General features: G+C 42.6%; 1 protein-coding gene across 4 annotated transcripts in view; it reads right to left on the minus strand.

Moving 5' to 3' along the window:
* The window catches only part of MCTP2 (multiple C2 and transmembrane domain containing 2), a 196,693-nt gene that overhangs the window by 56,274 nt on the left and 119,865 nt on the right, over window positions 1–20,554 (minus strand). For all 4 annotated transcript variants that reach the window (XM_015234423.3, XM_072950717.1, XM_072950715.1 and 1 more), the window contains 3 exons: window positions 18,143–18,244; window positions 16,690–16,764; window positions 14,899–15,018 (listed from right to left, as the gene is read on the minus strand). In XM_015234423.3, the coding sequence (XP_015089909.2) occupies window positions 14,899–15,018; window positions 16,690–16,764; window positions 18,143–18,244 (297 nt within the window). The remainder of the gene's footprint in view (window positions 1–14,898; window positions 15,019–16,689; window positions 16,765–18,142; window positions 18,245–20,554) is intronic.

Raw genomic sequence — 20,554 nt, forward strand, 5'->3', positions numbered from 1 at the left:
TAAACTGGGAAGAAACCCAAAATATGGTCTTTGCACATGCATGTGCACGTGCACGCGCACACACACGCGCGCGCATAGAGTTACACACTCACACTGAAGCAATCATTTGCTCACCCAAATAACAGTTAAAAATCAAAACCCAGCAAGTACAAATTCAATTTTTGGCCTGTAAGGTTTAAAATCTGTTGCATCATGTAAATAAATGTGCCCCAAACATCAGCAAAAACAAAAACGCCTGAAACAATGATTCTATTTAAAGATGCTGTTTGAATTTTAATGTCTCTCATTTCAAGCACAGAAATAGTAAGTTTGATGACACAGAAAATAAAATATTCCTCAGGTTTTTTTTTAAGGATCAGATCCACTTGAGCACTGAATGAAAATATTTTAAAAGGCCCTTTAACATCCAAGAGGCAGATGTGCAGGTAAAAGCAAAGCCAGGAGGTTGTTTATTTTAATAAAGCTATTATACATGCAGCTCCAAATTAGGAGTGGCACGGAGGCTAGGGCAGGTCTAAACCATCACCACCTGTTTGCCCTGAAAGATCAATTAAAGCCACACTTTCATAGCCCTGCCTTTCTAACCAATAAAACTTAGACAGCTTCATCGTGAGACCTGAGTTGCTCAGAGAGAACGTGCTGGAAACCCAAAGCCTCAGTCTCACATTCCTGTCCTGTTTCTGTTCGTATAAACTAACCACAGTAAAGCCAGCCTTCGGGGGCAGTGGCAGAAATCTGAGGGAGAAAGAGACCAAAAGAGAGAGAAAAAGAGGAGAGAGGTTCCAACGGCGATTGGTTTCATACTGAGAATTGTACCTCCTTTTGGTGAATTCCGACAATTTCTTCCAAGACTCTTTTTATTCCCCACTTTTCCTTTCTTCCCCCCTCCTCCAGAACAGAATTCTGTGCTACATTTTCCGTGCAATAGGAGAGATCCAACTTTGCAAGTTGAAAGCTAGGGCAGGAAAGCCGTCCCAAGTGTTTTAGTAATTAAACGAATATGCATAATGAACCATATGCCCAAAGGGCCTGTTCTTCATGTGGGCCAGATTTTTGTTTGAATTTTTAATTTTTATATACAGATGAAACATTCAGTGTAATCTACCAACAGTGCGAGGGAACATACAAGAGGAAGAAGTGTGAGGGACGGTCCACACAGGAGCAGGAATGGGAGACACCAGCGAGATTCTCCTCTGAAGATGTTGATTCAAATGTGGTTTTCCCCCTCTAGCAATCCTTCTCGTCATCTGCTCGGTCTTCAGGACACACACATGACGCGTGCACTGACAGCTTTATACAGCATGAGTAAAATACAGTGCCGTCAGCCAAAAGGCGTGAAAATCCCACGGGACAAACAAGGATTTCTTAAAAAGAAAAAAAATTCCATCTACACCCATCATTCAGACTACCATCTTGAATTACAGGGAATCCTCTCAAGCTCCCTTTGGAGGCAACATAAATATTACGTTGCAGGCTCCAGGCCACATATATTAGCAATTTGAACTGATCTAGGAGGGGTCCTTACCTCTCAGAGATGTAACTGTGCACAGGGGGTAGAAGACACTCAGGGTGAAACGCAGGCGGGCCCTCCCCACTCCAATGGCAATGCAGACACTGAATTTACAGAGTGCAACACGGTATCGCCAACATACAAATCCCCTGTATTTTCTAAACAACCTAAAAGCTTCTTTTAAGCTTTTCAGTGACATCTAGGAAATACTGAGTTATAATCAAAACAACATAAGAGGTACAGAGTCTGACAAAACTATTATCTCAGCTTCCGGACACACAGGAATGAGTAAGCATTCTCTAATGCAGACAGGAGAGATTTTTAAACATGTTGTTTGCACAACATTTGAAATTTACAAGGATGGTCTGGACAAAGTTATCAGGTCCTATGTGTGAGTCAGTCTTGGACGTGCCTAATTTAGGATAAACATTTCAGAACAGGGTGTGTGTGTGTGTGTGTTGGGGGAAACAGCACAGAGGAAATGCTAAAGTTCACTCTTTTCTATGCCTTTAACCAAAATAACCTAAAAGCAAAATGCCACACTGGCCCTTATGGCACTGAGACAAGATTACGAAAACAAATCTGAACAAAAGTCAGAGAGAAGCTCTGGACTTCTTTCATCCTTGCCCCACTTTGCGAGCACGGCTATGCGGTCGTTTTCACAATGTAAACACCAGAAATGGAATGCAAAGCATTTAAAGAGCAAGTAATAATGGAGCCGTAAATAACGCCTCTCATTGCTTTCCCTCTTAATTCAGAGTTTATGCCTTTGACACTGGCGGGGCGACTTGATCTAGTGGTCTCCGCGGAAAGACAGATAAACTTCCACTGCAGGCAGAAGACAAAAACTGACAAGGAGCATCACCTTTCCTGACTGTTTAAATCCTTTAAGGAAGTGTTGGAGCAATTAGAGGGGAGTGTAATCTTTGCTGAGTGCATTAACACTCTCCGACCTCCCAGACAATAGATCAGACCTCAGACACATAATGCTTCCCTAAGGCTTTTTAGCCAGTGTATTTGATCTCTTAGTCACCGTGCCTGTGTTACCATAGGTATCGTCCACCTAGAAGGCATTATTCATGAGCTCTCCTGTCCACTAGTTCTGACACTGGACTGCAAGCAAGCCAAAAGCAGGAAAATCACCAGAATCCACAGCAGTGCTTCCTGTATCTTTAAGATGGGGGCAGGCGGAGGGGGAGCCCAGACTCCTGGAAAATCGTCTTTCACAATTCTCTTATTATTTTTTAAAGCTACAGAGTCCGTTCTATAAAAGTGAATTGGTTCCATTAATGCGAATAGGTCATCGATGAGCATGAGGTGTGTGTGTGTATGGGGGGTCACCCTCCAAAGCAACGCCTGCTTTTTGTCTATAAAATGAACTTCATAATAGATCCACTGAGAAAAGCACCGCGAGCGAGAAACAACACTGCAATATGCAAAAGAAAGCAAAGCGGGGGAATCAAATCAACTCCTTGCACCTCGAGCTTTTAAATCTTCATCTGTCCTGCGGGTCACGCAGTGGGACACTGGTCCAGCAATCACCTATTTCCTGATGAACACATCCTGTTCCAACTGCTAATCTTACAGTGGAAGCTGGCTTTTACCATTTATTATAAACATTTTCAAGAAGTGCTTACTACCATGTATTTTTTTTTTAATGGATTAGATTTTGGTCCGCTGTGAACAGCAGAGAACTGAAAATTCTTTATATGAAGGCAGCCATAGAGGTCTTCCGAGGGTCTGACGTGTTTTCCACTCTCCCCTCTCATGAGTAGTTGGAATCGCAATTGAAACAGAAAATAAGAAGGCTAGACGGTTTCTTTTCTCTTCTCTTCCTCCCCCTCTTCTATTGTAAGAAATTCTCTATCTGAGGGTACGGTACACAAGACCTCATAGGTTTGAACTTCACCACGAGACTTAGCGAAACGTTCAGAAGAGAGACAAAGATTCAATTTCACATAATTTGCTCAAGAACATCACAGTTGTCTGCCGAGGACACTCCACATCTAAAGCTGAAAGCATTTAAACCAAAATAATTACATTTGCTTAGAATCCAGGCAGCTCCCCTTGAAAATGTGCACTGCAAAGGTTTTTTTAAATGAGACAAGCAAAAAAAAAAAAAAAAAGCTGAAAATTAGCTTTATATTTAAGCTAATCACTTTAGAATTTGCATTTTCAAACCCAAACGTAAGAAAAATGGTAAATGAAAATATATATTCACAAAAAGCAATTTAAGAACTTTTGAAGCTTAACCAGCAGGCAGGAAGGGGCTACGGAATGCTTTAACTTTGCTCGAGCCCTGCCTAGTGTCCAAAATGAAGTCACAAAAATAAGCGGAAAAATGTCACCATATCCACTATGCAATTTCTAATGCTTTTCAAAAGAAATGGTTTATGTTGTGTTTTTACTGCTAGGTGAAACAGCATTCAAAGAATTTGCGATTCCACCCAGATTAAAACTAACCTGCAACAATTAGCTAGGGAAGGAAATGAAAGCAGCTGATTTGATACTGACACACAGGCCTGCACACACAGCTCTCTACCTGAGCAACTTAATATTCGATAGCAAAGGACTTTATAAACCTCTGATGCACAGGCATCCAATTTTAGCTATGGGTTAAGAAAAGTAAAATTTTTGTAAAAGCAGGCTTAAAATGGTTATCTGCCATACGAAATCTGTACCGACTCAGCCAAAATCTAGATCTTATCACTTGTGCATAAAGATGAACACTCTATAGAGTATCTGAGAACATCATTATTAAAAAACAGAGGAAATTATGCAACATGAAAATGTGATTTTTTCCCTAATATAATGATTTCTGCTTGTAGACGATTGTATCAAATTAAAAATAAATTACTGAAATTGAAATACCCAAGAAACAGTGCACAGAAATTTATCTTGGGATTTTTATCATTTATGAGTTTCTATCGCCACCTGCAGGATGGTGTTTAAGGAAACCAACAATGGTCAGGCTGTTTGCTATTCTTTCTTTTACTCCTCTTCCTCCTTCTCTTCCCATCACACCCCGCCCCCAATGTGTGTGTCCCTGCACATGTGTAACCGCATGTACTAAGTTCCCAGGAAATGAATTCTTTTTCTTGTGAAATATGTACATTAATAAAAGTTTAAAAAATCACCAATGAAGTACAAACTAAAATTTACTGAAAGAGGTGCAGGCGAATGAGGCCACAGGCAGCTAATTTTTTAACTGCCAAACACAACATCACATTTTCCTTATTCTGCAGAGCAGAGTTCGGAGGAGAAATGAGTCTACAGAAATTTCCTTACTAAAAATCTGAGGCCTAGAGTGGTTTCCAAGGAAAGCTGCTTTTGCTATGGAATAGTTGACAGTAAAGTTTATAACCGCCTGTCCCCGGCTTATACCAGAGCGGATGAAATGTTGCAACCAGCAAATTCATACTTAGTATTCTGTGGCTCTTTAAACAAAAGACAAATGTAAGACAATATTTCACTCAACATGTTATTGTAGCCCAAGAAAGTAAGAACAAGTTTAATGGCAGGAGTCAAAACTGAAACCAGAACACACAAGCGCAGATTACCATCAGCATTCTCAGACCATCATCTTCATCACTGACTCCAGGACATCTCGATAAGGAAGATTCATCCCCATAAGAAAAAGGTCAGACGGACTCACAGAAAAGGAAGATTATTCTGGGGCATCTGACCCCTCTGAGTAGCAACTCTCCAGACATAAGACTTGCAGAAAAGTATGCTTTAAAAAATTTTAATAACCATAATCCATGGACACTGTGTAGATGCAGTTCATATTTGCAAACTAAAACTATAATTGCAATTGATCACAAAAGCCACATGCCATAAAAAATGGTCTAAGAGCTGAGAATTCTCTGTTCTAACAGGCCACAAGGAAAATCACTTTACTGAAGCCTTCAGTTCCTTCCCCTATGAATAAACATGGAAGACGCCCTGATTTAACAATCTATAGTTCCATGCTTTTCCAGACTTAAAGCTGTGGCCATGGGGGGTCTCATCTTAACACCAGTTGAGCTAAGAAGTGTCTTTTTTTTTCCTTGACAGAATGAAGCGTCCCTGGCAATGAGCTGAACCAAAAAAATTTCAGAAAGCTTGGCCAGAAATGGAGAAGTCATTTGAAAGGGCCAAAAAAATATGGATCTGGGTTGTAAGAAAATCCTGGAGAGATGAGAACAGTCAGTAAACGTTGTACAAGGACATGGTTTAGACGATGACATAACGAATTGGCTTTTTGATCTGTCTTCCTATTTTTTTTTTGATAAAAGTGGGAGTTAGAATATCAGTCCAATGAAAATAACCCTCTCACCCACAAATTAGCTGTTATTTAAAAAGCCTGTGACACTGACTGAGACATCGTGCTTGCTGTATACCAGAAACTGACACACTGTAAGTGACTGTACTTCAGTTTAAAAAAAAAAAAAAAGCCCATGACACAAGCCCAAGCTAAGAGGAGAGGCAGCAAAACACACCTTCGTAAATCATCCATCAAATGGCAAAAGTACAGCACGGCGTGGTAAACCCTAACCAGACCACAAAGACGGTCTCTCTCCGTAAACATCAGATCGGGCAGCTAGAATGACTACCAGGCTCTCTTGTAACTGTCACCTGTGGTGGGTCTAATTATAGGCTGCCCAGCCAGCACGCCCGCGTCGCACAGCAATCAGAGGGCCCGCGGCTTGCCAAGCCCAGCCAGACAACAGAGAGCACGCACCCCCTGATGGGGAGCCCCAGGGATCGGCCAGAGAGACTAATAAAAATGACAGCTTCCAAACAAACGATGAAGCTCGGACCGCAAAACACGGCACCCTCAAATTAGCCAGACGTATCAGGGCTGAGCACGGTGCTCCAACAGGTCAAAACCAAAGCGGGAAGCAGGTTGTACCTGTTCCCACACACACCAGCTCTCTGGTTCTCCCTCCCTCCCCTGACCTCTTTTATTTCTAAATACTCCTTTCCATTTTGGCATCATACAAAATGTTTACACATCCAGGTGTCATATACAGACACAGATTGGAGGGATGGGGAAGTCCCCAGCTCCGTTAAGAATCAAAAATAAAATCCCTCCAGATCCAAGGGCAGTTGATCGGGGTTAGATTCGCCATCTCCCATCCTCCTCCCCTAGTTCTCCTGCTGCTGACCGTCTTGGGCATTTGGCACCGCCCTCCGGGTGGGCAGGGTCCAGAGAAAGCTGGGAAAACACACATCGGCAAAGATGACGATGGAGCTGTTCGGTCATCTCTGAACCGTACCCTCTGGTGGGGCCACAGGCTGCCGTGGTCGAGAAGTAGTCGTGATAACACAGAAGCAGTGTCTGGTAACAGGTGGTCTGCAGTGTATTCAGCCCCATTGTAAGCAGTAAGGACATACAGATCAAGACCAGGACTTTGTCATTCCATTCATTCTGCAGCTCACCATGTCCTAAAAGGATGCTTCAGTCTTACAGTGACGTTCCACTGAATGGTGTTTTAGCATAGGACATGCACCTGACTTATTAGATCACTGAAATCAAATCCCTCCTATTTTTTGACATAAAGAACTAAATTTATTAGGTCAAATATGAAAAGCACTATCACAGCATTCAACATAGAACCATGTGCTTTGGCATTCGTTGGTTCCAAGCACATCCATCTGCCCTAGAAACAGTTGACTCTTGGACACTCATCACACGGCACAGAATACAGCAGCGTGTGTTTCTACCCTGTCCTCCAGCAGGTCCTCCACAAGTCCTCACATAACACACCCTGTGAAATGAACCAACAACCATGTGTGTGCGCGTGCACAAACACCCACTTCAGTGAGGCCCCTCTCTGAGTTAGAAGAGCAACATCATCACCTCCCAACGGTTACATCAGAGAATAACTCCCACCCACAGGTGTAGCTCATTTCACAGGTTTAAAGTATTTCCACGCTTAGATCTCCAAAGGGCAAATTCATTTTTTTCTTACGGGGTGCTTTAATAATTAAAAGGTTATTTTTTATTTTAAATGTAAAAGGAGGCTGGGGGAGGGAAGCTTGGGGAGAAGATGAGGGGGGCAGCAAAGGAGGTAGAGAGGGTGCTGGGGCGAGGCTGGGAGATGGGGTGAGGAGGAGGGAAAGAGGGAAGGAAGGGGGATGAAGGAAGAGAGAGAAGAAAAGAGGACAGGAGGAGAGGCGGAAATGTCACCTTTGCATCTCAGTATCTAACAGTGTTCGGGACACTGGCCAAACAGTGGTTGTGGACAGGGTGGGAGGGAGGGAGGGGAGAGGGGCAAGCCTGAAGGAGGTGGTGGAGCTCAGAGGGGTCAAGGAGTGACATGATCTCTGAAGTCTTTCCTTTCTCTGAGACTTAAGGTCCTAAAGTTGAGATGAAGTTCAAATTCACAGCAGGATACCTGTGGGCAGCAGAGCAAACTAGACTGGGTTCTCTGCAGTCTGTAAAAGACAATGGCTCTTAACCAGAACATCCACAGAAGGCAGAAAAACACATGCTTGTAAGTGCATCCCGACAGAAGCTCAGGCAAGGTGGTGGGTGGTGACAGACAGTCCCCATCCCGGGCCTGGACCCAGCAGAAGTATTCTCTTCTTATCACACAGGGCCAGGTGAGGCTTCGCAATGTATGCTGTTCTAGGATTTTTAAAAAAAGAAAAAAAAAAAAAGAAGAAGAAGATCTAATGCTTACTCGTCAAAATTGGGACGCTCCAAAATACCACCTGTTTTCATTCAGCGTAGCTATGACTCTGTCTGGAAGTGCAATTCAATTATAAAGTTGAAAATATAAACATGAAAATATGCTAAAAGAGCTAAGAGTGTCCTTTTAAATTTTCAACAGATAATCTTTTAATGCAATTACCATAATTTTATTAAATGGTATAATTAGTTAATGCCTGAGAAGCTGTCAATAGAAGGTGCAATTATGTTGTAAAAAATTATAATCACAATGTGCAATAATGGATTGTTCTTATGAAAAAAAAATGCTGGAAAAGAACCTTAAAGTATTTTTGAAAGTATAGTAGGTAGTCTTCTGTGAAAAGGAAGATTTGGGAAATCATCAGATAAATGATAAATAAAACAAACAATAAACTGGCAAATATTTTAAGCATTTTATATAATATATTTATACATCTTTATATAGAAGTATATACATTTATGCATTTAAGATGTATTAAAAAACTTTCTCCTTCAGACAAAATGGTAATTGGAACTGTGGATTTTTTTTCAGCTTTAAGGGAATATATTTAATCTCTGAGCCGCAACTGCATGAACACTCACCAAACCAGTGGGTGCTTTGTACATTCGATTGTGACTTCTGGTGGATGTGGAAACAGCCACCGAAAGTTTAATCAAACGCAGTGCATTTAGTTGTGAATACATCGGAGCTGGAACTTAAGAAAAATCTCCTAAACACAGTTAACACATAAACATCTAAAGCATCAAGAACACAACTGACCAGCACTATTTTAATAGCCGGATCAGAAAACAGAATGTCCACTGTAGTTTTCATCTGTACCAAAGTTCAATATGTGTCCTGTGGGCTACAGAAGGGACCAGGAACAGAGGCACTCTGCAAGGTCCCATAGGAAATTTTCACTGAACTGTTCTCACCAAATGTTCAAGAGACAAGCTTTTTGCTTTCCTAATTTCCTTTGTGTCTTGCGCACGCGCGCGCATGTGTGTGTGTGTTTGTGTGTGTGTATGGATACACACACGCATGTGTGATGGAAGGGTCTGTGTTGTGACTGTTGTTGTTTTAACAGAAGTACCGTCAGTTACAACGTGTCAGTTTCTGGCGTACCGCACAATGTTCCAGTCATGCATATCCACACATACTCGTTTTCATATTCTTTTTCATTAAAGGATATTACAAGATATTGAATATAGTTCCCTGTGCTATACAGCAGAAACTTTATTTAAATCTATTTTTATATGCAGTGGCCAACATTTTGTTATTGTTGTTTTTAAGTCTGATGTGAAATCATTTCACATTCCTCAAAATTACAGGCTTTCTAAAAGCAAAGCATTCTGTATATATTAAATATGAGGTATCACTAAGAAAAGTGGAGAACTGTCTTTTGATCTTATTAGGGAGGGGGAAGGTTGATGGATGCTTTAAATTATGTATCCAAATTCAGGTCCTGTCCATGATGAAGAATAAATTCTTCATTTTCTTACAAACAAAAATATCAGGAAATAAAGGGCACAGATGCTAAAAGCATAGTTTATGAAGATACCCATTGACATATGGTAGACTGAGATTGCTTTTTAACATCAAAGATCCAAGTAAAAATTTAATAAGTAAGGAATCCATCAGTGCCCCACCAACTCTCCTCCTTTGATGCAATAGGTGAGTGCCTGAAAGACTGGTGGAAAAACAAAACTACATAAATGCAATCCTTTTTTTTTTTTCAGGGCATTGGGAGACCTTTGCTATTGAAAATAATCTTCTGATGACGCCATCTGTCAAGCAAATGTTTTTTGCCATGTGAAACAATTAATGCACTATACCATAATATAGCTTTAAGTCTTTCTACAGACGACATTGGGGTTTGTAAAATACAAATACTCAAGAAAAAAAAACCCAGAAAACCTTAAACAGATGATTGGTTCTACAATACAAACTTCACAATGCAAAAATCACCCTTGGAAAACCATTTCATCTTAACTATTATCAAATAACGTATTTACACTGAGACACGGGAATACACAATATGGCACCCCTTCCCACACTAGAAATATGGGCCTATCTTTCTGGAAGATACTGTTTTAAAACATTTTGTAGCAGTGCATTCATGTAGACAGCTATTCTTTTCTACCACTAGCCCTTATTTTGAACGAACTGGAATTCTTGAAGAAAATCTGAAAAGGGGCCTTCCATGGCCCCTTCCATGGCCCCTTCCATTCAGCTGCTTCCCCTCCTCACTCTCTCCTTGGAAGCCCTTTGACATCATCTAAGAGCTCCCCACCCCCCAAAGTAGGAAAAGATAACTCAGACTTCAACTTGGGGCTCAGCCTAGAACCAGCAAGCACTGAGGTTTTCCAGACCATCAAGCTAAATTCCAAGGCTGTCATACGCCTGTGATTCCCACGGTTTGGGCTGTTCCCCAAAGATGCTACAGACATTTCCACCTTTCATCCATTTCTTTAATTTCAGCTCCAACTCTTCTGACTATAATGACTATGTCTGAGAATTATTCCCACCCACGTGATGAGAGTTGCTTTCTCCCAAAGCATCTTGGAATACACTCAACTCTCATTCATAACATCTAAATACACACCTGAAACGACTCCTAGGTTGTCCCCAGAGTTGTTACCACCTATCTAAATACAAGGACCACAGTCACTGCATCCCGGGCCTCAGCGAGAGGCAGTGTAGCCCAGTGGTTAAATGCACCGGCTCTAAATCCTGATGGTCTGGGTTTAGGTCTCAGCTTTGCCTCTTAAAAGCATATGATCTCTGACAGTTTATTTAACCCCTATAGGGCCATTTTTCTCATCTGTAACGAGAAGGCGAAACTGAAATTGTCACCCGCATCAGCAGGTTGTTGTGAGAACTAAATGAATCAACATTTATAGCATGCTTAGAGCAGAACCTGACACACAGTACGCACTGGAACAACACGAGCTGTTATCTCTAGAGTTCAAAGCTTGTGACTGGGACTGACCACGGGCATGTATATAACGTGCCCTGTATATTCACAAATCTTATCATAGGGAAATATCCAGATAAACTGCTTCTTGGCATATTTGAGCTACACCTGACCTCTGTCAATAGACTGACATCTCATATTAATCGTCTTTCAATCGGAAAACCGAGAATGCGCATTTTTGAGTGAAAAAAAGCACAATTCTCGTTAACTTCAAACAAGTAAAGCTCAGAAAACACAATGGCAGAAAAAAATATCAAGAAAACTTAGAGGAAAGAGAAAAACTCAAAAGAAGCAGTGAGCAAGGTTCTCTACCATCATCCTAACAAAAAAACTGAGCCCGGACAAGCATGATTTGGAATGGTTTGCCCACTCTGAAAAAAGCCCACATTTAATCTCTTACTATAACAATGAATTAAACAGTACACAGTAACATTCACACAGCAGGAGTTAGTGAATTAAAGACGACTTTCTTCTCTTAGTTGTTGGGAACACAACCACCCAAGTAAGTGGAGAGAGGGTGAGTCCCCTGGCAAGGGAGGCTGCTGCTCAGACAGTCTAACAAGACACAAGTTCTCCTGTCTGTCCATCCGCTTGGACTGGACACTGCATGGACCTGGGTCTTAACAGGGTGCTCTGCTTTAACTCCTGCTTTCAGCAAGATAGGACACGGTCACACACACACATCCGGAGTCATCCTTAGAAAGTGTATGGTGTGCTTTCATCAAGTCTTAAAATTAACAGCCAGAATCTAAACACAATTCCGTAACAGTCATGCTCTGTATCATCTGAAAAGAGAGACACTGACAAGATGTTAATCGGCAACCTTCTGCTACCTGACAAAACAGAAGCGAAAACAAAGCCCTCGAGCTCTGCCCTTGGCTCGTGGTGCTGTACCTCGAGGGGGAGGGGAAGCCCCGACGGAGGCTGGTTCAGCCGAAATGGTTCTTCCCACCCCTGTGCGGCGAACCCTCAAAGAGCACTTAACCTGACTTCTGCTACGGAAAGGTCTTCAAATGCAGTCCCACTGTTTAATAAACCCTTGGCTTAAGACCTTGCTTTCAGATCAGCACAGAATTGGTCCATCCCTGTGATGCCAAGACAGGGAGGTGAAGTAAGAGCAAAGTGCCACGTAGATGGATGAAGACCAGGAGCAGAACTCTGCCCGCAGCAGATCGCAGGACAACGGCAGTGTCACAAAGGACAAATGTGGTGTTCTCAAGAGTGAGTAAGGGAGAGGAGCTGGGTCTCAGCACCACAGCCTCCTGTCCTCCCTCTCTGGCCCCAGTCACCCAAGGATCCAACAGTTTGCAGAAAGACAACCCGTAAAGGAGTCCTACGGAGTTGGGGACACCGCGAGTGGCAGCCCCCAGCGTGGAATCACCCATCGGTGCTCCACAAGCAGCGAGCCTGAGTCTATAAGCAAAATCCATGACAGCGAAATGTTTTCCAAAAAAACAGGAAGGTTTGCTTACCCATGATCTTCTTTAAAGACATAGGGAGACTGAAATAAATTTTTTTTAATTTTATCCTAATAATGCACTTTTTTCATATGTTCCCACATTAAGAGCAGAGACAGTTACGCAATGACCATCATGATAGTAGCAACAAAAACACTCTCTAACAGAATGACACGTCACCAGCTTAGGGAGGGGAGATGTCTGCCTTTCTGCATCTGCGGTATCGCTAAGCCCCACCATGGCTGGTCGAAGTCACCATGAGATAATCATTCAGCAGAAGAGATTCAAGTGAGAACGGAAAACTAACTGTTTTGAGGGAAGCTGACTATTTCAGGACCTTCAGGACAACCCAGAGACAGAGCTGGGGCGTGGACCACTTCTCAATCACTGACTTTGCATTTTTTCAGGGACATCCAATGGAAAATGTCCCCCATCCACTGAGACAGAGGGGCCTCCCATGAATCCTTGCAAAATTATATTTCGGCAAACCAGCCGGGAAAGCCCCCTCTTTGTCTTTCGTTCTGAGCACCTCAGAGACGTGAAAGGATCCGCTGCATCTGGCAGCCAGCCTGGCAGAGGGCTCGGCAAGGAGAGGACACTCAGGGTACCAGGCAGAAGGGGTCCCACCGCCAAGGCTCCCTCCCCACTGAGAAGTACCCCCCATAAAGCGACCTATTTCTATCCATTTGTTCTAATCTTTCTTCAGATCAGGCCGGCGGCCCATTAATCATTTCTGTCAGTCCCTTACACAGTCCAGGGCAACAGAGCTCTTGTTTTTCTAAAAATCACGGTGCCAGACACGAAGCTCAAGAAAGAGGAAAACCTTCGCTCCTGGAAAGGGCTGGCCCGGGGTGCCGACTACAAGAAACCACCACTCCCGCTGACCTGCCTCTTTTGCCCAGAATCACACAGAACGTTCCCTGGCAAGCTTCTAAAGAGAATTACACTGGGAAACGGAGGCAGGGAGGCTGAAGAGGAACCCGACCCACGCAGCCCCCCACCGAGGAGAAATGTAAGGAAGGGAAGCAGAGGAATAAACGCCAAGTCCAAGACAGACCCAGATTTAATAAAATCCTAATGAATGTTGTGATCAAGGCTGATTGTTTCAGCAACTTCAAACCAAAGAAAAGGTCTATGAAAGGCCACGGCTGCAGCCACCATAGGACTTCGCCTCCTGAAGCCGTGAAAAATGAACACTGAGGGGCCCAAACAGAATGTTGTCCAACGGCAAAGAGAAAACCTCTTAGGGAACTGGTATGCCTAGTTAGGGTGGGAGTGACCCAGAACCCACCGATATCCGGGCTGATTTTTTTTTGATGAGGATAAGCTTCGTGGGCAGAAGAACTGTGACCACAACTGGACCACTCACACACGGATCCGACTGCGATCTCTGCGCGGGACAGAAAGGAATGGCGTGATACCAAACGCACCAGATTAGCAGTGGAGCGACTTGGTGTCTCCCCGCACGTCTGACACTACCAATCTGATCCGTGACAAGTCCCTTTACAGAACGGATGAGGGAGAAGGCCCGGGGATGCAAAGTGAGGACACTGCGCTTCCAGGTCCTCAGAAGATTCCTGGACACTCAGTGGCTGACTGAGGCAGTTTTCAAGTCTCCTGCAGCTCTGAGCTTCCGCGATGTTATTCTGCACATCAGCAAGGACCAGTGTCATCAGAGAGACTTGAGAGTGCACTTCACAGACATCAGAGGTCTCCCTCGTGGTGCTAAGTCACTTGCAATGTGCACTCCAGAGGCTTGACATGAATACATGTTTTTTTTTCAATATCCAAGTTTGTCACTGATTTATTTAAAACATAGAGCATTTTAGTCTTAATTTAGTCATGTGACTTTTCAACTGTCATTTTTCAAAAAAAAAAAAAACACTAGCATTCATGGGCACAGGAAAAGACAAACACATTGTGGGGACTCTACAAATGGTTATAATAACCAGCACAGAAACATTTAAAAACACATGGGACAGGGGCTCCCTTAAACCCCCTAGTAGATAATGTATGAGTAAGACTCAGGTAATTTAAGGAATTTCCAAGGGTAAATCTGACAAACATGGTTTTAGAAAGACACCTGCTGAGGCATCCTCTAACCACCTACACTGTCATACATTTTAGAAAGATGAATGGATACCTTTTTTTTTTTTTAAGTTTCCTTACAGGTGTAAACTTCAGCTACATTGAGTGCACATCTTTCTACTTCATGGAAGTAAAATAAAACCCATCTCAACTGCATTTGGATCTGGGACTCAGAGTCAATGATCTGAACATAAAAATGAAGCTCACCACGAATGCTACTGCACTTCTCAACGTGGACTCCCACTGGAAGCAGCTTTTAAGGAACTGGACCGTGTTCCAAATCGCCATGGTGATCCTTTTCACCCGGTCTACATCCCTTGATAAGATCTGATGAAAAAAGGTGAAAAACAGGGAACTAGGTTTAAGTACTCCGAATATTCTCTGTAGATCAGGCAGCGCGGTCATCTGAATTACATTATATGTATATATACATATATAGCTGCTAATTAAAAAAATAATGGAAAGGAACAGCCCTAATACTTTTTCAAAGTTCTTTTTACAATATGATCATATACGTTTCTATAGGAAAGTACAGCTCTGGGAAGGAATCCAGTCCCCCCACCTCCTCACTGTGACCTTGGGCCGGTTTCTTACTCTCTCTTATGCTATGGGGTGGACGTAGCTATGCACCTTGTAGACTGTGGAGAGAATCAAAGGGCTCAGAACAGTGCCTGCCATGTGCTAAGTGACTTTTTAAGTATTTGCATATTAAGCAAAGGTTTTCAACTTTATGATAATTGGGGGACACTCAGTGGTAAGAGACATTTGGGGAGAATCCTAACATATCCCAGGGCCTCGGTCCCAAATCCCCTGGTGTGATCAGAGCCCAAACCCCACCCCTCCAGCCTAACACACACACACACACACACACACACACACACACACACACACACAGAGGGAGGTCCTGTTTGGCAAAGGAAATGCCTTTTCTGCCAGCTGGAGGTAGATCCGTTTCAGTTTGTTTGCAAAGCGGTTCCTCCACCTACCTCAACTCAGGTTTTAACTTTCAAACCAACAGGGCCAAGGGCAATAATGATAATAATTATAAGAAGGACGTGTGCTCAGATTCCACAAAATAAACAATGCACTCAGTGTCAGGGCAGACCAAAGCCAAACACTTGGGCGGTGTTGAAGGCCTTTCCCAAGTGTGTCCAGAAGCTCATGGGACACAAAAGGATGGTAAGATGCCCTTCTATTTGACTTGCTTTCTGTAACCCACAGCTGCTCGCCCCACAGGAAGTAGGGGAAGCAATAAACACTTTTAGCAGGGGACACTTTGTTCTCTGTGACACAGCCAGGGAGGGACCAACTGTCCAGAGTGAAATCCTGAACCGTGTCTGACGAGGACAGGGAGGGGCCCTGAAAAGAACTGCAAAGGTCGGAGTTAAAAAAAAAACTGTAAAATTTCCTCTCGCGGGGTGGGTCACCCCGGTCTTTACTTGCAGTTGAACTGCTGAGGGAGGAACGGAGGGCCACAGGCAGAGGCAGTGAGAGTTCATGCATCGGGACGTAAACGGCCGGCATAATCCAGATGCAGGCAACACGGAAGAGGTGGGAACGGCCGTGGGTGCGGCCGAGGCGGGAAGTCTCTAAAGAGCCACTGGGCTGATTGCATGGAGCGCATGGGCAGGATACCTCCCTGCAGCTTCCATGACCGGAGACTGAAATACCCATGACTGAAGGACGGGAGGAGGCGCAAGAGCATTCGGGAGACATTTAGAGAGGCTTGAAGCCAGGCATTTCTGTTTCCAGAATGGTTAGGGTATGAACGGAGGGCTGACACCTTCTGCTTCACCCCACAGATTTAAGTCTTTCCCTTCTTCCTGAGCCTATGGGAGTCCTTGTTCAGGGATGGGTGGGGAGAGAAAGGGAGAGAAAGGAGGGGACAAGGGAGGGAGGGAGATGGAGAAGGAGGGAGAGACACAAAGAAGGCAGGACAAGTGACTCGGGTGCTGGATGCTGAGGGAACCAACAAGGCCGTTTTCTGCACCCACCCACCTTTTTGGACAGCTTTCGGCTGTCTTCAACCAAGCGCTTTTCTCTGGGAGTAAAGGTCCTAAGGCTCGCTTTGACCTAGAAAGACATTAGTGTTATAAAGGGCGGCATTGCAATGGACTTCATCCTCCTCTTTTTCTAATGACCAAGAAGGCCTGGAAACCAAGAGCTCCTGACCAGCAAGGGCTCCGGCGGGGAGCAGGGACGAGGGGGATCCCCGGGGCTCTACATGGGGTTCCCAGGGGCTCATTTCATGGGCATCTCTCCAAGGGGTCAGAAGGAATGCAGGAGACTCCAGAGGGTCGTTTCCACTTTGCAGATCAACAGATGGATTCTAAACCACTGCAGAGATTGGGCTCCTGAAGTTCTCAAACCAGAGCCTCTAAATTCCCTTCATTCCCACCAAGGTCTTGAAACTACGCTTTCGCCAGTAACACCCTGCATGTGAAATTCTGGCTATAAAAACCTCATTCCCACTGAGAATCCCATTTCCTATCAATGATCCAGAAAAATAAGTAAATGTGTCCTTTTGGCCTGATGTTAGCCCGCTAATAGGGAATAAACTGAGGGTGAGAGAGATTTGCTAGTTGGTCTAAATCATTATACTGAGGAAACCTCAAAAAGTGAATTTCAAGTCCTTCTCTACGTCAGATGGACAAAGAGAACATTAGTTAACTAACATTTTAATTTAAGGCTTTCCTCCCTAAAACTCCAGTTTGCAGCGGTGTGTATACCGCACATACAAGTGTTCACCCTTCATCACCTGTTTTATTCTGGTGAGCACAGGTGTCCCAAATCTGTTCATTCCCCTTGTCGTAATCCTACATTTTAATTAATTATTCTAGAAATCACTGAAATACAAGCGTAGATCAAAAGACCTGAAATGGATGTTGCTCTGGAAAGCCTGGATGAAGGTCAGTCACTAAAAAGATACCGCTGTTCACAAAGTGATTTTATGGAAAAATAAATGTGGAGGAATTCCACACTCGGATTGTTCTGTGTTCTTAAAGTTGGCAAGTAAACATATATTTAAAAACTCCTCCTTTAATTGTAGTTTTTAATTGAAAAGCTACTTGTCTGGACAATGCTGGATAGCAGGACACCTACTATAATAATTAAATAACATGTCAGAGGCTGGAAAATATTTCTGTCCAACAGCCAATGGTTGCCTTGGAAAAAGATTAAAGGTAATAAAGCTGAAAAAACGTCCCCCCTTACTTTTTGTTGTTGTTGTTGTTTTCCCTTAACATTTTATTGAGAATTACACACCATCCATTCTACTGGTTCAACAGGATTAATACAGACTGTCCAGTCTGGTCTTTGGTGAGGTGTTAAAACTGTTTTCTCTCTAGCTGCAAAAATCCTGAAGCATTTTGCACTGACTTGAGTCTCTCCAGGCTGGTCACCTTTTACTTTACATACAGAGAAACTGGGAGGTACCTTCAGTTCGACTTACCGGATTATATATGACGTCCATTTCCAGGTAAATAACTCCTTTAAAAGCTTGTTCTAAATCTTTATTCTTCAATACGTAACAGTTTGTTTGGCCATCTCGAATCTGCCACAGACAAGAGGTAAAATAGAAACTTTCCATGGGGTTAAAACTGAACGAACGGACAAAGCTGAGAATGCAGAATCCACACACAGATGAAGCCACTATCAAGCAAATATTAAACTATATATATATTAAATCATAAATCAACTTTTAAGGCTAGACTGCTGGTATAACTGATAAGAAGATAAAGCAATAATTACCAGGCTGAAACTGGTATGTGGATGGAAAAATCAGTGGGGCAAATGATTACCAAGACTGCATGGGCTTTCTTTCAAAAATCCCAGAGGTTATGCATCTTTATTTATTAAAAAAAAAGATGAACGATCTACAAAATTTTTGGCTAGTACCACTCAAGATGGCCACGGTCATGGGAAAAAGGAAAAACTTGGAAACTATCACAAGCCAGAAGACTAGGGAGATAAGAGGACTAAATGCACTGTGTTACCTTGGGTTGGATCCTGGAACAGAAACAGCATTAGTGGAAAAACGATGAAATTCAAATAAAGACCTTAGTTTAGGTACTAGGAATGTACAATGCCAGTTTGTTTAGTTTCAACAAATGTGCCACGGAAATGTAAGATGCTTAATATTAGGGGAAATTAGGTGAGGGCATATGGGAATTCAGTATCATCTTTGTAACTTTTCTGTCAATCAAGAATTATTTCAAAATGCAAAGATTACTGAAATATTTTTAAGAAATGGGGCGGGGAGGGTATAGCTCAACTGGTGGAGCACATGCTTAGCATACACAAGGTCCTGGGTTCAATCCCCAGTACCTCCTTCAAAAATAAATAAGTAACCCTAATCAGCTCTACCCACCTCAAAAGAAAATTTAAAAAATTTTTTTTAAAAAAGAAAGAAAGAAAGGCACCAGTTTAAAAAAAATGACCAGTATTTCACAGCCATGGAGCAGTGCAAAGTAAATACATTAGCACAACTAAAGTTGAGGTCAAAATCCAAAAACATTCATAACGAACAAGTTTCTCTGATAGCCTCTCTCAGCCAGCACACCACATCAGTTCTGTATCCCAATCTAGCTGTGGACCCCAGCATGCAAGGCACTGAAGAGAAACTTCCCCTGTATCATTTCGAAAATGACCTGGCACTCATGAAGGCATTTTCTTTCTAGATTTGTCAGCAGCCATGTTTATCTCACACACAGTAGTAGATATATGTGTGTTTTGAAACCTCTGGCTTGTCAGAAGCCTGTCTGTTAACTCCAAAAGGGCACAGCAAAACGTGAGCTGACCAAAATCTCTGTTTGGGTTTGTAACGATCAGGGGTTTGAAACAGCAGGGGAAATTTGAGCCATCTTTTAAACGACTGCTGCTGTCACTAACAAGCACTCAGCACAAGTGTTCTTCTAAACAGTGCTGGAAATGAGCTGAGTAAGTCACGGGGGGAAACAGAGCCGTTCCACTTTACAAGGGAGAGGTCACCTTCCTTCCCGAAGTCACCCCACCTCTCAGATTGAATAGGTTTTCAACAGAAAGATGGGTTTCCTGGCCGGTGGCTAAGAGGAAGGGGTGCCCCATAAAGACCCGGCTTCCTTCCTAAACGGTGTCCAAACAGGATTCTGAGCTTCCTCTTTTGTCCACTGTCTCACTTAATAAATTGCGGGTGTTAAAGTTGAAAGAAATAAATACAAAAACAGCATTATGACAATTTGCCAAGCTGACTTTGGTCCAATTGAGCTCTGTCTCAACCCACGGTCATTGTACTGTTATCTTAAAATTTCCATGATTTCTTAAGGGTGAGGGAAGGTCAACAGAAGAACAAGAGGTATCAGGACACAAAGAAATATTTTATAGTAAAAGAAGTTGGGCTTTTTTTGGGTAAACGATCATTTCCTCTTTCTCAATGTCCTAGAATTGTGTCAGCAAAACACTGAATCCACCTAGGACATTAAAGCAGGTATTAAAGCTAGAGAAATGACTGAGGATATTCATGTCTGGATTTTTATATATGTATATTATTTTAAAATATATAAATCACAAGTTTAAAAACTTGTAAAAAGACTGAGAAATTCCAGGAAAAAAAAAAGAATCCCTTTGAACATCCATTAATATCACCACTTCCTCTGGAAGGAAATTCGAGAGGAAATTTGGCATGTATCCTTTCAAAATTTTTATTGAGAATTTTTATTCATAAATTTGTTCTTGAAAAAAGTATTTTCAGTTTTTTGTGCGTCAGACTATGTATTTTGCAACTTCTTTATCAAATCATATTGATGGATACAGAATGAAGTTGCAAAACACATACAGTTTGACACTGTAATTTCTCAATCTTTTGACAAGTTTTTAAACTTACGAT

The sequence above is a fragment of the Vicugna pacos genome, chromosome 27, assembly GCF_048564905.1.
Source record: "Vicugna pacos chromosome 27, VicPac4, whole genome shotgun sequence".
In the NCBI taxonomy this organism is placed as follows: domain Eukaryota; kingdom Metazoa; phylum Chordata; class Mammalia; order Artiodactyla; family Camelidae; genus Vicugna; species Vicugna pacos.